At 44.5% G+C, this 14,139-nt stretch overlaps 1 protein-coding gene across 1 annotated transcript in view; it reads left to right on the forward strand.

Annotated features, from left to right (window-relative positions):
- Sh3tc2 (SH3 domain and tetratricopeptide repeats 2) overlaps nucleotides 1-14,139 on the forward strand; it is a 51,999-nt gene that overhangs the window by 14,899 nt on the left and 22,961 nt on the right. The window contains exons 4-8 of the mRNA XM_038331483.1: nucleotides 1,293-1,398; nucleotides 3,298-3,441; nucleotides 4,498-4,696; nucleotides 5,592-5,665; nucleotides 7,498-7,693. Of these exons, the coding sequence (XP_038187411.1) occupies nucleotides 1,293-1,398; nucleotides 3,298-3,441; nucleotides 4,498-4,696; nucleotides 5,592-5,665; nucleotides 7,498-7,693 (719 nt within the window). The remainder of the gene's footprint in view (nucleotides 1-1,292; nucleotides 1,399-3,297; nucleotides 3,442-4,497; nucleotides 4,697-5,591; nucleotides 5,666-7,497; nucleotides 7,694-14,139) is intronic.

Consider the following 14,139-nt stretch of genomic DNA (forward strand, 5'->3'; position numbering starts at 1 on the left):
CACCTAAACTCATGTCCTTATGCTTGAGCAACAAGTGGTTTTACCTACTGAATCATTTCTCTTGCCCTGGGCTTCTAAATTTTATTTTATTCTATTTTAATCCCTGGAATTCAGGAAGTAAAGACACCTGCTGCCAATGGCTTTAATGAATTTCCCTTTGATTCAAACCACCTTTGCTGTGGGCAGGAGCAGGGTTTGATGCCAAGAGCTGTCCATTAGGTTATATCATACTTGAGCTGAGTATGTTGAGGAGTGGAGGCTGAGGCCAGAAGCTGTCTGTATCCCAGAGCTAATCAGGGCTCTATAGCTCACTGTGGGTGACCCTAGGCAATTTACTTCACCTCTCTGTGTCCTCATCCTTTTGGTTTACAAAACTGGGGCGATGCTATTAGCTTCATGATGCTATTAATCATAACATTCATCCTTATTTAGTGTACATCTAAAAGAAAGTGCACCTGGTCTGTTAGGCGGGTGATGCACTTCCTCGTATTTATTTAAGAAGCGGTTAGATGTTACTAAAACCTGTCTTAGAGTGGATTAAATACCACTATTGCACTCTTTTCAGGTATTTATTGTGGTAGTTGAATGAAGTGTTACAAAGATTTGCCTTACAAAGGTCTGACATCTAGCAAATTCACTGTAAGTTTTTTTTTCTCCCAGCAACCATGCTTGCCCTCGAGGTCTATACCCACTCTGGACCTGGGGCCTCTGAGTTTCTGGTGTTGACAGGTTGCAGATTCCCACTGGGCTTGGGGCTCTTTTTTGGGATCCTCTTCCCTGTCGACTCCCTAAGGACCGGGTCTAGTAGTTCCTGACCCTGGGGTGGGACGATCAGAGGGGAAGCAAGTGCTTGGGTTCAAGCCTACGTTGTTCCATTTTAGACAACAAGGAGGCCCCAGGCCTCTTCTTGTTCTTCTTATGCAAACAAATTGGCAAATATTTTTGGAGGTTGTTGGGTGGCTGCATTTTTTAATAGATGATGCATGTACTCTCCACTGGCAACTGCGCTTCTTAGAATCGTGTACAAGCAAGGATGTGCATAAAGATTTACCTATTGAGGTAGTTATCCCAGGCCTGTTTAGGGTAATAAGATTGTAAAATCATCCAAATGTGAAAGATACGAAAGAATGGCATTCATAAGCAGTAAACATAACGTAGACCAGTCCTTGCCGTGAGAGACGGTTTACAGCATCCTGCTTAGTAGCCGCTCATCTGCTGGTGATTAACGCTGGGTCCTCACGTGACCTCCTTAGAGGCCTCTTACCACAGGCTGACTTGTTGCTCTTGCTCAGGATCTCTCTGCAAGGCTGGTGAGCGTCCAGTCCCAGAAGGACCAGTTCCTCATCACCTTCAAGACCGTGGAAGAAATCTGGAAGTTTTCCACCTATCTGAACTTAGGTATGCCCTGGGTAGGTAGAGGAGAAACATGCTTCGCAATCTAGCCAGCTCTTGAGCCTGACATCAGAGAACTGGTTGGTCTCTGAGAGTTAAAAGAGATGCAGCCCTGAAACGGAGGGTTGGCCTTTTGAAATATCATAAAATCTCTAAAGCTAATTCTAAAATAAATATTAACTATTACTCTAAAATGTCATGTGAAGAAACTTATTTCCCTATGTCCAGGGAGAGCTTTTTTAAAAATTGCATAACCGGGCAACCCATTTGGTGAGCTACTGAGTGGGAAGCAGTGAGACAGATGTTGAGTTCCTTAAGAAAGACGAGTATTCCCGAGGACGAGCGGGAAGCCGCTCAAAACACTAAAGCTTGAAGACCCTTTGTCCCGTGTGTTTGTAAAAGAGTCAGAGAAAGAGATCGGAGACCCTGATGGGAAGTGGCCCCAGTCTTTACAGCTTTCTAGAAAGTTACAGATGTCAGGACACAGTGACATTGCCACTGTAGTGGACAGTGTTTCATCCTCTGTCCCAGGACAAAAGACATCTGGCAGGAACTGATGGTTTCAAAGCCAAGTCACCTAATTGTTGAACATTTTCTGCCTTTCAGAGAACACTGGGTTCCCTACAGTTGTACCCAGAGGGCAATGCTGAGCTGGGCTAAGGGTCAAAGTGACCATTGGCCGGAGGGGGAATCTTCTCTTATATTCACGGTGATTTTCCTGCTCTCTGGGATGGAGTGCCTGTGACCATTACAGATGGTTGGCATTGAGACTTTGCTTTGTGGGTCAGTTTGTTCACTCCCTGGAGTGTGCTGGTGTCATAGACTCAGAAGTCCAGGCTCTAACTCAGACATGCTAACTAGTCTCTGCATTTTTATCACACTCCTGGGTTGAAAACTTTCAAGTTTTAGAAGACTTTCGTAGTAGACAATGAAGGTGGAGAATGGCAGGTTATTGCATTATAGGAATAGGGAAGAGGACTCAAAAGAAGCAAATTCCCATATGAGTAATTCATGTTTAGAAGAATATTGACATAATAATATTTTTTTACAATTTACATAGTTTTGAGTTTTTTTTCTCCCCCTTCTTTCTCTCTCTTTTTTCAATTCTGAGAGTCAAACCCAGAGCTTTGCTCATGCTAGGTGAGCACTATAACCACTATCCCACATCCCCAGCCATTTCTGCTTGTAACAAGGTGGAGCATCCTAGGCTGTATGGGAGGCCAGAGTCAGAGAAGATGGTGGAATGGGATTCTGACTCTGTGGGCTACCACAGCCTCCTCAGCCTCTGAAGCATCAGAGTACAGAAATTTGAGCTTCAGGTTGGAACTTGAAGGGGAGTCTAGGAACCCTCGGAGCTGACACAGCAAAATGGAAGACCTCCATTGATGTATTAGAAAAAATAACTGAGGGCCAATGAAATGGCTCAGTGGTGAAGGCACATACCAGATAACCTGAGTTCCATCCAGAAACCCACACGGTGGAGAAAAACTGATTCTGCAAGCTGTTCTTTGGCTTCCACTCATGCACTGCCTTATACGAGTGTATTTGCTTATCCCCTCCCCGCAGCGCGCGCGCACGTGCACACACACACACATATACACAGACAGACAGACAGACAGACAGACAGACAGACAGAAAATTAATAAATGTAGAAAGATTTAAAAAGATAAACATGCACTTATGGAGACCATGAAATGCTTAGAATGGTAAATATGACTTAAACTCAACTTGTATTTCCTAGCGGATGTTGAGAAGAATCAGTTCATTCTAGAAAGGTGTCTGTTTAGCGTTCTGCTCCACTTAAGTGGTGACTTTGGGTCTGAAGGCAGGATGGAACCTGCTTTCTCTTTGGTGGTCGCTCAGGGCAGAGCTCACCTTGTTCAGCTGTGTGGGTTTGACCTCTAGGCTATGTGTCCACATGTCTGGAACAGCTCTTCTTTGACCACAAGTACTGGCTCAACTGCAGGCTGGTGGATGACACAGAGATCCAAGTGTCTGTAGATGACAGTCACTTGGAGAACATATACCTGGGCCTCTTGCTGCAGGAAGGTGAGTCTGGCATGGGATTTGGGGAGGGAGCCTCATTGAGATGTTTGTTATTGGAGTCCCTCGGATAATTAAGATACCAAAAGAAGCAAAAAAAAAAAAAATCTTTGAAAGACGAAAACATATATTAGCCAACCTATCTGTTGTAATGAAACTTCAAACATCCTTCTCAGCCTGGTCCTGGCGTCATGCAAACAGTTGTGTTAGTTGGTCTCACTGATTCATATTCAGGCAGATTGGAGGTTTGGAGAGTGGGCTGCCAGGCTCTACCCAAGCTGGCAGAGTTCTTGGAGGTGGGGACCCTGGCATTGATTGGCATTTTAAAAATAAACTTTCCCATGTAATTCTAATGATCTCCAGGATTGAGAGATGGTTCTATGAACACATGATGTAATTTGATTGTAAAGTAAATTTATAAATCTTGGAAAACCTGAACTATTTCATAAAATTCAATAGCGGAATGCCGAGGAGCCAGCTGAAGCACCCTATCTGATCTTTTTCACAAGGGAAGATGCCGTCAGACTGGCAGTTGGTCAAGTCTGATCACTTAATACATATTGGAAGCCAGATTGGTTCCCAATAGTTTTACAAAAGCGATTCTCTTTCCAATCCCACTGCAAACCCCTTTGATGGAATCTGTGTTGAACTAATGCAAAGTTCATTCAGTCACCACATCCATCCAAACTGATTTCCTTCCTCTTAGTGTCTCTGAACGAAGCACAGGGTTGCAAAGACAGCCAGAGTTCAGTAAATGCACACATATTTCCAGGATCGGGGGGGGGGGGGGGGTTACTTCATCTCTATTTTTTGAGGTAAAGCCCAATTATGCCGTATTCTCCCACATTGCTCAGATCTACTAGTATCAATTTTTAAGGGAACTCCCTGTCAGTGGCTGTTCTTATTCCTCGGGATCACAGCTCAAGGCCTTGTGCCTCCTCCTGGACAGTGGACTTTACTCAGGGGAAGAAAGTTGTCTGAGCTCTGCTTCTAAGTGGCACCTTCTAGGAGGTTCTCCCATTTCCGGCTACTCCTTGGAAGGTTTTTTCTCATTCTCTGCAGGCCACTTCTTCTGCAGAGCCACCTGCTCCGTGGCTCAGCCAGATGAGAAGGAGGGGGAATATTTGACGCTGTACAAGAATGAGCTAATCTCCGTGCTCCCTGAAGGCGAATCTGAGTGGGAAAGCGTGTCTTTAGTGACGGGTCAGAGGGGCCTGGTGCCTGTGTCAGCCCTGGAGCCCCTGTCTGTCCCTTTCCATCAGTGAGTAGCTGCCCACTCCCTCGGGGGAGGGTCCTGGAGCTCACTGAAGCTTGTACAGAATAGAATAAATATCCTTTTAGCTATAGTATTCCTGGTGCCTGGAAGAAGACAAAATTGGGGTGACTTTTTAATATCCTGGTTTTTTTTGATTGTATTATTTGATGAAAGTGGAAAAAAACTAAGTTTTAGATGAACATAGTATATAGGATGAAATGTATGACCTCCCTTGAAGTGCTTTTCTGTTTTTAAATTTATTTTTATTTTATGTGCATTGGTGTTTTGCCTGCGTGCATGTCTGGGATGGTGCCAGATCTCCTGAAACTGAAGCTACATACCATTGTGAGCTGTCATGTGGGTGCTGGGAATTGAACCCAGGTCCTCTGGAAGAGCAGTGTGTGCTCTTAGCCACCGAGCCATCTCTTTAGCCTCTTGAAGTGCTTTTCAATGCACGGACTAAGGCCACTTATATCAGTGTCACCTGAGGGTGTTACTGTGAATTCTGCTCCCTGATCCTCCTTTGATTCTCTCAGTGTTGGACCTAGAAACTTCCATTTTAGATTATCTCCTCAGGCATGTTCTTTCCACTGGAGGATACGGTAAACTTGAGATTATAGAGTGATACCATTTTTTTCACATCTTACAATCTTACACGTTCTGCTTGATCCTGGCAGAATTGGCAGTGAGAATACCAAAGGTTGTGTGTACGTTATTTAACTGGCAGGAGAACTGCAGAGCTAGGAAACATCCCAAACTTTCATTTTTCACGGCGTAGCGTAAGTTCTAAGTCTGCTGCCATTAAAATAAGATTAAATAACAATAACACCACCATCATTTTTCTACGGGACTATTCTGTTCATTGTTATAACATCTTAAAACTCCGTGTTTCCACTGGCAGATGGTTCCTAAAGAATTACCCAGGAATCTGTGATCTTCCCAGGAAGAGAGACTGGACAGGCTCCTGTCATATTGGTATGAGATGAAGACGGCATTGTTAGGCCCATGATGTTGTCCTGCCTCCTGGTCTCACCGATGGGATGTGGAAAGCCGGTTACTGTCTGCATGCTTGGGGTCTTTGCCTGTGAAGTGAAGGTTCTGACCAGGGCTGAGGAAACAAATGTGAACAGGCAGAACACACATATGTGGAGAGGGCTGGGGAGAAGGATGTTAGGGAATGGAGTAGGTGAGAGAGCTTTAAAGATAGATCGGTAGAAAAAAAGGCTTGCATGGGCCAAATGAAACAGTTTTGAGACAAATGTGACCTGCAGGGCACCGGTTTCCAACTCTTTACCCAAACATTTTCTGATTTTCCATAGCATAGTGTAATTTAAAGGGACTCTGAGTGCCTAGGACATAGTGAGTGCCCAGGAAACACTGGATGAATAGATAATGGACTGCACACACCTACCTGTACACACACACACACACACACACACACACCACATGTCAGCTAATCTGTCTACACACACACGCTGCTGTTTATGTGCTAACTAGATAACAAAATATCTAAAATACACTGCTGGAACTGTTTCCTAGCAGCTCCCTATTCTAGTACATTTCCTATTATGTATCTCTAGTTAAAAAAAAAAGTTTTATAAGTTCCAAACCCTAATGACACTTAAAACAACTAGGAGGAATCACAGCATCAGAGTATTAGAACTGTGCAGTAATTGGTCATAAGCAAGGATATCAGTATTGAAGAAACATAACTTGTGTACAGTCAGAACTGTGGGGCTTTGGAGTCTGATGTGGTTTATATAACCTCACGCCGGCACTCCCTGCCTTCACTGGGCTTCTACCTTCTCAATAAAGAAGTGGTGTAATCAAGCCAAACGCTGTCTCAAGAACTAAGCAGATGTGGAGGAGAGATGGGCAGTAGCTGGGAAGCCTGACTGCAGGTTAGCCCCTTAGAGCATTACTCAATGTTGCCTCCCGCTTTCTCATCCACGAAGAGGGAATTCTGCTGGGTACTCTGCCTGGCGTTTCCCCCAGGAAAATCTGAGAATAGAAATGTGCTTTGTAAACTAGACAGTACCATACTCACAAAAGCATTGTTATTGGATCCTAGGTGAGCCATTTATCAAACTTGGAAATCACTATAGCTTTAAGGATAGTCCCAGATCCCTCTGGCTTCCCTGCAGCACTCTGTTCTGCCAGTGATTGTGCAGTAGCATCTTCGGAGAGTCCGCTAGGTACCAGGCATGATGCACTTTGCGTTTGACTCTAGTATTGAGAAGCATCAGGTGTCACAATGGCTGAAGTAGCTGGAAGGAGATGTAGGCATCTTCTTCTGTAAAGCTTCTTAAGCACTGCTCTGGGGTCTTGTGCCAAGCATGGTGATGATATGTACGACGGTGGCAGAATCCGTTGAGGATAATACAAGGAACATTCCAGTTTCTTATAAGCTTATCTAGTTTAAAGGCATGCATATTCTGTATTCTGAGAATACCTTCCTTATACTTATGTCTTTTTTTTTTTTAAATGATAGTGAAAAGCATTTGGATTGTAGTTCCTTTTTGTATTTTTCTAGTTTGGCAAAATAAAAAACCTACTAACCCTGGCCATTCCTACCAGTTTGATTTTGGTGTGTGTGTGTGTGTGTGTGTGTGTGTGTGTGTGTGTGTGTGAGAGAGAGAGAGAGAGAGAGAGAGAGAGAGAGAGAGAGAGAGAGAGAGAGAGAGAGATCTGGCTAAATTATTAAAATTCCTTAAGGCTGGGATACTCTAGCCTGTATCACACTGATAGACAGGGGAAGGTCCACTTTTATATATCTTTCTAGTTGACCTGTATGTTGTTTTCTACAGGCAGAGGACGGTGCAAGGCCCTGATGGATTACAAAAAAGAGGAAAAGGATGAACTGAGCTTCCTCCAGGGAGAAAGCATTGAGATTCTTGGCTTTGTTATCCCTGGGCTGCAGTGGTTCATTGGGAAGTCAGTGACCTCAGGAGAAGTGGGCTTTGTCCCCACCAGGAGCATAGATCCAGATTCCTGCTCCCCAGTGTGAGTATGTTTGATGCCTCAGATGCCTTCCCCAGTGCTCCCTTCTCCTCTGAGCTGCTTTGCAGAGGGTGGAGGGGGTACCCTGGATGTGGAACCAGAGGGTCTCCTTCTGACATCCAAGGTGGACATAGGAAGTTCTAGGAAGGAGGCACAATCAGAAAAAGAATCATCTCAGTTCATTTCAATAGATGTTCTTTGAGGCCCTGCTGTGTTCAAATGGAGAAGTAGAGCCTCAAGACCAAAGGCTCTGCACCAAGGGTACAGTACAAGGTTCTGGATCCCATCACTTACCATGTCCAGTCGAAGGATGAACCTAAACAGAGAGCAGAAGATTACTGGCTTGGTCAATAATATTCCTTGTAGGCCAGGGAGGCAGGTTCCTTGGAGATGTTCATACACTTGGTGTTCAGGCTAAAATTTGAACTTGTGAAGTCAGCCCTGGCAAGGGGAACCAGAGGTACCTTCTCGTCCTCTCTGTCTTGATTCTGGAAGGGCTGGTTCTGAGGAGCAGACCTATGCTCCTGATCAATTAGCAGCATGTGGCCAGTCCATCCAACCCCCTGTCTTGGGAAGGGCAGAGATGGGCAGTACTGCCTGGTCTGTTTGGGTAGGCTTCCCAAGGTCATAGGAAAGCAGAAAGTCAGGCTCAGGTAAGCACACAGGGAAAGGTGAAGCTGCCTCCACACACAAAATTACTGTGGCCACAGTCTTCCACATTGGGGGAATATCTAAAGCTACACAGTGATTATCTAAGGCTATCAAAGGAAAAACCAAGGCTACATAAGGAATATTTAAGGTTATCTGAGGAATCTCTAAGGTTACATGAAGAATATTTAAGCCTACGTAAGGAGTATCTGTGAGCACATAAAAAACATTTATGGCTACATTAGGAGTATCTAAGGTTACATAAGGAATCGCTACAGCTACACGAGAAATATCTAAGACTACATAAGGGACATCTATGGCTCTGTAAGAAATATCTAAGACTACATTAAAAATACCTATGGATACATAAGGAATATCTATGGCTATATAAGGAATATCTTGCTGCATAAGTAATAGATAGCTACAGCTATATAAGGACTATCTAAGGCCACCCAAGGACTATCTAATGCTTTCAGTATTTATACCAGGATTATTTCCTCTCTCATGAAAAAGAGTCAACCAAAAGAGTAGACAGAGGGCAGAAACTCCCTCTGTGATCTGCTATTTCTAGGGAGAGGAGGAGACAGGCCGTTTTTCTATGAAGAAGTGCGGAATCTGAATCCCTAGACAGGGGAGGCACTCCTTGCCATCTTGGGAGGGGTGGAGGACAGCAGGGATTTATAAAGTGGACAGGGCTGTCAACAGAACTCTCAGAAGAGGGAGTCAGGAAGAGGAAATGGGAGGGGCAGGAGACAGGGGATATGGGAGAGGTTAGAGAGAGGAAAGGGAAGGGGGAAATGATGTTATTATATTTTATTTAAAATAAAAATAGAAAAATACAAAGAAGGCACAGGAGAGGAGAGAGAGAGAGAGAGAGAGAGAGAGAGAGAGAGAGAGAGAGAGAGAGAGAGAGGGAGAGGGAGAGGGAGAGAGAGAACTATTATGAGAAAGGTGACTTTTGAGTTAAGCTTTGCATCATGGGAAAAAGGCAAGTCATCCTCTTGGAGACAAGTTACCTGGAGGACACTGGTATAGCCAAGACCTGGCATGGCTTTCTCTGAGACAGAAGGTGCTGGGGAGACTGTGTAGGGTGTTCCCTGTACCTTACAGAGGATGGCGAGTGTCTGAATGTCTGCAGAGGCTGAGAGACGATGGGTGCTGCCTGGCTTTGGGTGAGGTATATATCAATAGGGCACTGACTAGGAGGCAGGAGTCCTGGGACAAGGCTAAGGCTGGAATTCTGGAGGAGGAGTGCGGAGGGGGAGGAGACTCTGGTGCTGAGTAGCAACCACCAGAAAGTTAAAGAATCTGAGAAAGTTGCACATATGAATATCTGTGTCTTGCACCCAAAGACTCCATCTAAATATTCTGAGAAGGGCTTGGGCCATGATAGTTATAGAAGGTGGGGCTAGCTGGCAGCCAGGTGAAAGATGCCAGTTTAAATGACCACTTTATTTTTTGTATGGGGGGGTGGAGAGTGGGCATATCCCAGGAAAGGGCTTGAATCCAAAGCCCTGTATCTAGAACCCTAGAATCCCAGCATCAAGTGTATGAATCCTGTAATGGAGGCCCTGATGAGAGGGAGAAAGAAGGAAAAGAGCAGAGACTTAGTGGGGGAAAGAACCATTTCCATAGCTGAGGAGGGAAGAAGAAAGACTACAAAAGGGGGCCCCTGAAGAAGGAGCTGCCCAGGAGACGCTGGGGTGGTTAACACTGTTGCTGGCATTGGTGGGTAAGGCTGACTGGCTGGAAAACGGCCTTTGTGGCTGACATCAGGAAGGATTTGGAGGTATAGTAGCTTACCATTTTTTTCAGATTTCTGGGTTAGACTGGCTAAAAGATATCTGTAGCCAGTGGATCTCATGTCTTCAAGAACTAACCAGCTCTGTGACTTTGCACATAGTGAGTAATCTTTCTGGCCCTCAGTTTTCCTATTTGTAAAATGTGTGTGATGTTAGCTGTACCTGATAGGGTGGCCATAAACTTAGATAAGACCATGCACACAGAGCATGCAAACCTGGAACAGTTTGATGTTTTGGCTTTATTATTGCATTGCTGTCACCATTGTGCATGGTAATCTTTGAGGTTCAGTTTTAATAGGATATTAGAGGTTAGTTTTCTTTCTTTTTTTTAAAAAAATATTTTTATGGTTTATTTAACTTTATTTTATGTGCATTGGTGTGAAGGTGTCAGATCCCCTGCAACTGGATCTTCAGACAGTTGTGAGCTGCCATGTGGGTGCTGGGAATTGAACCCAGGTCCTCTGGAAGAGCAGTCAGTACTCTTAACCACTGAGCCATTTCTCCAGCCCCTAAAGGTTGGTTTTCACGTTTATCCATTGTATTTGGAATTCTGTGACTCAGACACCGCCCAGATGACAACTCGGGCTCACTAAGTTGATTTGGTGCTTAGCTATAAGGTCACCCTCTCTCACCGAGGAACAGCATCATCCACATCAAAGGATGTGGCAGTGCCCTGGTCATCTGTGGGATCTCATGCATCAGAAACTGCAATTTGGTAGGTAGTGGATGAGACTCAGGAATCAGGGAGCAGTGGGAGAGGTAGGGGGACCCTGCACCCTTATATCCCTAGAAGTACTCTTTGGACTGACTACAGATGTCCCTGGACCACAGGAAGGGTGGAGCATGAATTTAGAGGTCATGATCAGAGGTATGACAGCTGAGCAATCTGGCCTCACATCAGCACACTAACTACACTGCTCAAGTTCCTGTGTGTTATCCCTGGGCAGTGTGCCTGTCAATGCCACAGGGTGGCGCTCTTAGACTGTGTCCGTTTATTGGTGAAGGGTTTTTGAGAAAGACGGCAGTGTTTGCTTACATCACACTCTGCCTCGTGTCCCATAAATGGTAGGAACATAAATGTATAAGAGTTTTATGGCGTCGGTGTGTGCATGTGTCTGTGCACATATCTGCATGCATACCCAATTGTTCATGTGTTGAGAATTACATTTCCCCAGGGTTCTTTTCCGAATAGCCTTTGACCAGTGCTTTAGCCGCATGGCCAAGGGAGGCTTGTCCAAGGAAACAAACGGATGCAGTTCCTTTTGACAGGGTTTTAATGGCAGCCACCTAGATTCACGGTAATGGCAGCTAGAAAACCAGCCTGTGAAACTTGCGGCAAGCATTTATTTTATTTTATATTTATTGAAGTTCAAGAGCAATCTTATTTGCGTTTGAAAGAAAACAGAACCCAGGGCAGGCAAATTATAAATCTCGACTGCTGCCCAGAGGAGGAGGATAGAATGGGGGAAAGCCTGTAATATTTCAGCCATCATGGAAGTCAGCCACGTGGAGGAAGGGAGGGGAACATTGGAGAAAGGGTAAGGAAACCAAAATCCTAAGGGAAAGCATACTTAGAAAAGAGACAGACAGAAGAAAAGAAGTTAAACTTTTCTGGATAAATTAAAAAAGTGGACAGACTTAAAGAAGCTGCATGGCTGAACCTGGTGCACTTCTGCATAAGGAGCGGAGATTCTGAGAAGGAAAAAGGACAGTATCTCATTAAAGGGTAAATTCTTCTGCCTATCTCTTCAGCATGACGTAAACAGAACCTGCCTTCCTTAGGGCACTACTCCCATGGCCAGGTGATCGATCTGGCCCAACTGGAACACTAGACCAGAGGCTGGATTCTTTTGACCAGAAGTTTATTTTTCTTTTTAATCTTTAACTTTTATGATTTTATTTTATGCGGTTAGGTGTTTTGCCTGCATGTATGTCTGTATAACGTGTCCATCCCTTGGGACTGTGGGGGCCAGAAGATGCCATTGGAGCTCCTAGAATTGGAGTTACAGATGGTTTGAGCCACCGTATGGATGGTGGGAATCACACCTGGCCACCTGGAGAGGTAGCCAGTGCTCTTAAATGGCTGAGCCATCTTTGCAGCGGTACTCAGAAGTTTCTTCTTTTCTTTTCTCTTTTGTTTTTTTTTTAAAAGATTTAGTTATTCATTTATCTATTTATCTATCTATTTATTTAATGATATACAGTGTGTTGTCTGCATATATGCCTGCAGGCCAGAAAAGGGCACCAGATCTCATTACAGATGCTTGTGAGCCACCATGTAGTTGCTGGGAGTTGAACTAGGGACCTCTGGAAGAACAGGCAGTGCTCTTAACCACTGAACCATCTCTCCATTTCTTAATGGGCCTTTATTGCTACTGTAATTCCCTACTCTGAATAAGTCACCCTAAAATCACTTAAAAACCAGATCAAGGGTCAGTCCCTCCAAACAATTCTGGCATCTCTGCTCTCTAGCAGGAACGATACTGCCAAGAACCCAAGGACTTAAGGACTTTTCTTGATTTTAGCCAGGAAAGAAACTGGCTACTTTTCTTTGGGATTTTTTTTTTACACCCATTTAGGCAAATTGGCCAATTTCTAGTTCCTGTTCTTACCACTTTCCTCTGAAGAGGGTACCCCAATTGCCATTATGGAATTGTGTCGATGACTGACTTGGCTTTTTCCCGCTGGATGTGGGTGTCAGGTGTAGCGTGTGGGGTACTCCATTCAGTGGGCCTATCTGAAAGATACCAAAAATGCACCAGCTGCTTCCTTTAATGGTCAGGTGTGAGGAAAGGAAGCCTTTGATTGGTGCCTGGGAAGAGATGTGAGGGAGAAGTAAAGGAAAGAGGCATGAGCTTTACAAGTCCTAGACATGGAACCAGGGGAAACCAGAGCATAGGTTACTTTTTAAACTGTCCAAATCAAAGAGCATTAGAACATCTTGAGGCTCAGAAGAGTTTCCGTCTCATTCATCTACTGAGCTCCTCTTCTTCTCCCTCTTCTTTTGTTCTTGAGAGTGATGCATGAACTCAGGATTTCAGGCACTTCGGTAGGTGTTGGAGTGGCTAGAATCAGTGTGAGGTCCATCCCAGCTGGCTGAGGATGGAGGGAGGAAGAGAAGAAGTAATTTAGTCACCATAATTTGTAGGTTAAAATAATGGGCCTGGCTCATTTTGGTTAAATTGATCAAAAGTCAAAATATCTGGGTAGGTTTTTTTTTTTTTTATTTTTGAGACAGGGTTTCTCTATAGCTTTGGAGCCTATCCTGGAACTAGATTTTTTTTTTTTTAACAAGGAGAAAATCACTAAGTGGGGAATGGTGGCACACACTTTAACCTCAGCACTTGGGGAACAGAGGCAGAGGCAGAGGTGGAGGCAGAAGCAGGGGGATCTCAGTGAGTTCGAGGTCAGCTTGGTCTACAAAGATGATTCCAGGACAGCCAGGGCTACAGAGTAAGACCGTGTCTTTAAAAAAACATCAGTGATAAATATTTGCCTAAATGACATCTCATATGGAGCTAAGCCTAATGTCTGGTGAGTGTGGTCCCTTGGGTTGTTCCTCAGGGACGAAATAGACCAATCATTTTAATATTTGGTTTTACTTTCCTGTTGAGTGTTTAAGGTAACAGGTGGCCAAAATTAGGCACTTAACTTTTTACTGTCAAATCCAGTTGAGGATCTGCTCCTCAAGGGTCACCTGGGCTTGGGCAGAGCCTCTGGCTCCTCAGCATTTTTAAACCAGTGGATCCTCTATTTGAGGATAACTCAGTGCTGGATCATGGCTTTGCTTGGAAACGGGGAGGAACATTTTCTTCCACGATGACCTTTGTCTTTGCAGACTGGACCTTAGTGAGAGTGCACTGGGCAGGGTCTCCACAGCCTCCCTGACTCCCTGAACAAGGGAACAGGTGCCTTACATGGCAATCACTTTGACCTTCTTCTTCTTCTTCTTCTTCTTCTCTTCTTCTTTCTTCTTCTTCTTCTTCTTCTTCTTCTTCT

Source organism: Arvicola amphibius, chromosome 5 (genome assembly GCF_903992535.2).
Source record: "Arvicola amphibius chromosome 5, mArvAmp1.2, whole genome shotgun sequence".
NCBI lineage: Eukaryota > Metazoa > Chordata > Mammalia > Rodentia > Cricetidae > Arvicola > Arvicola amphibius.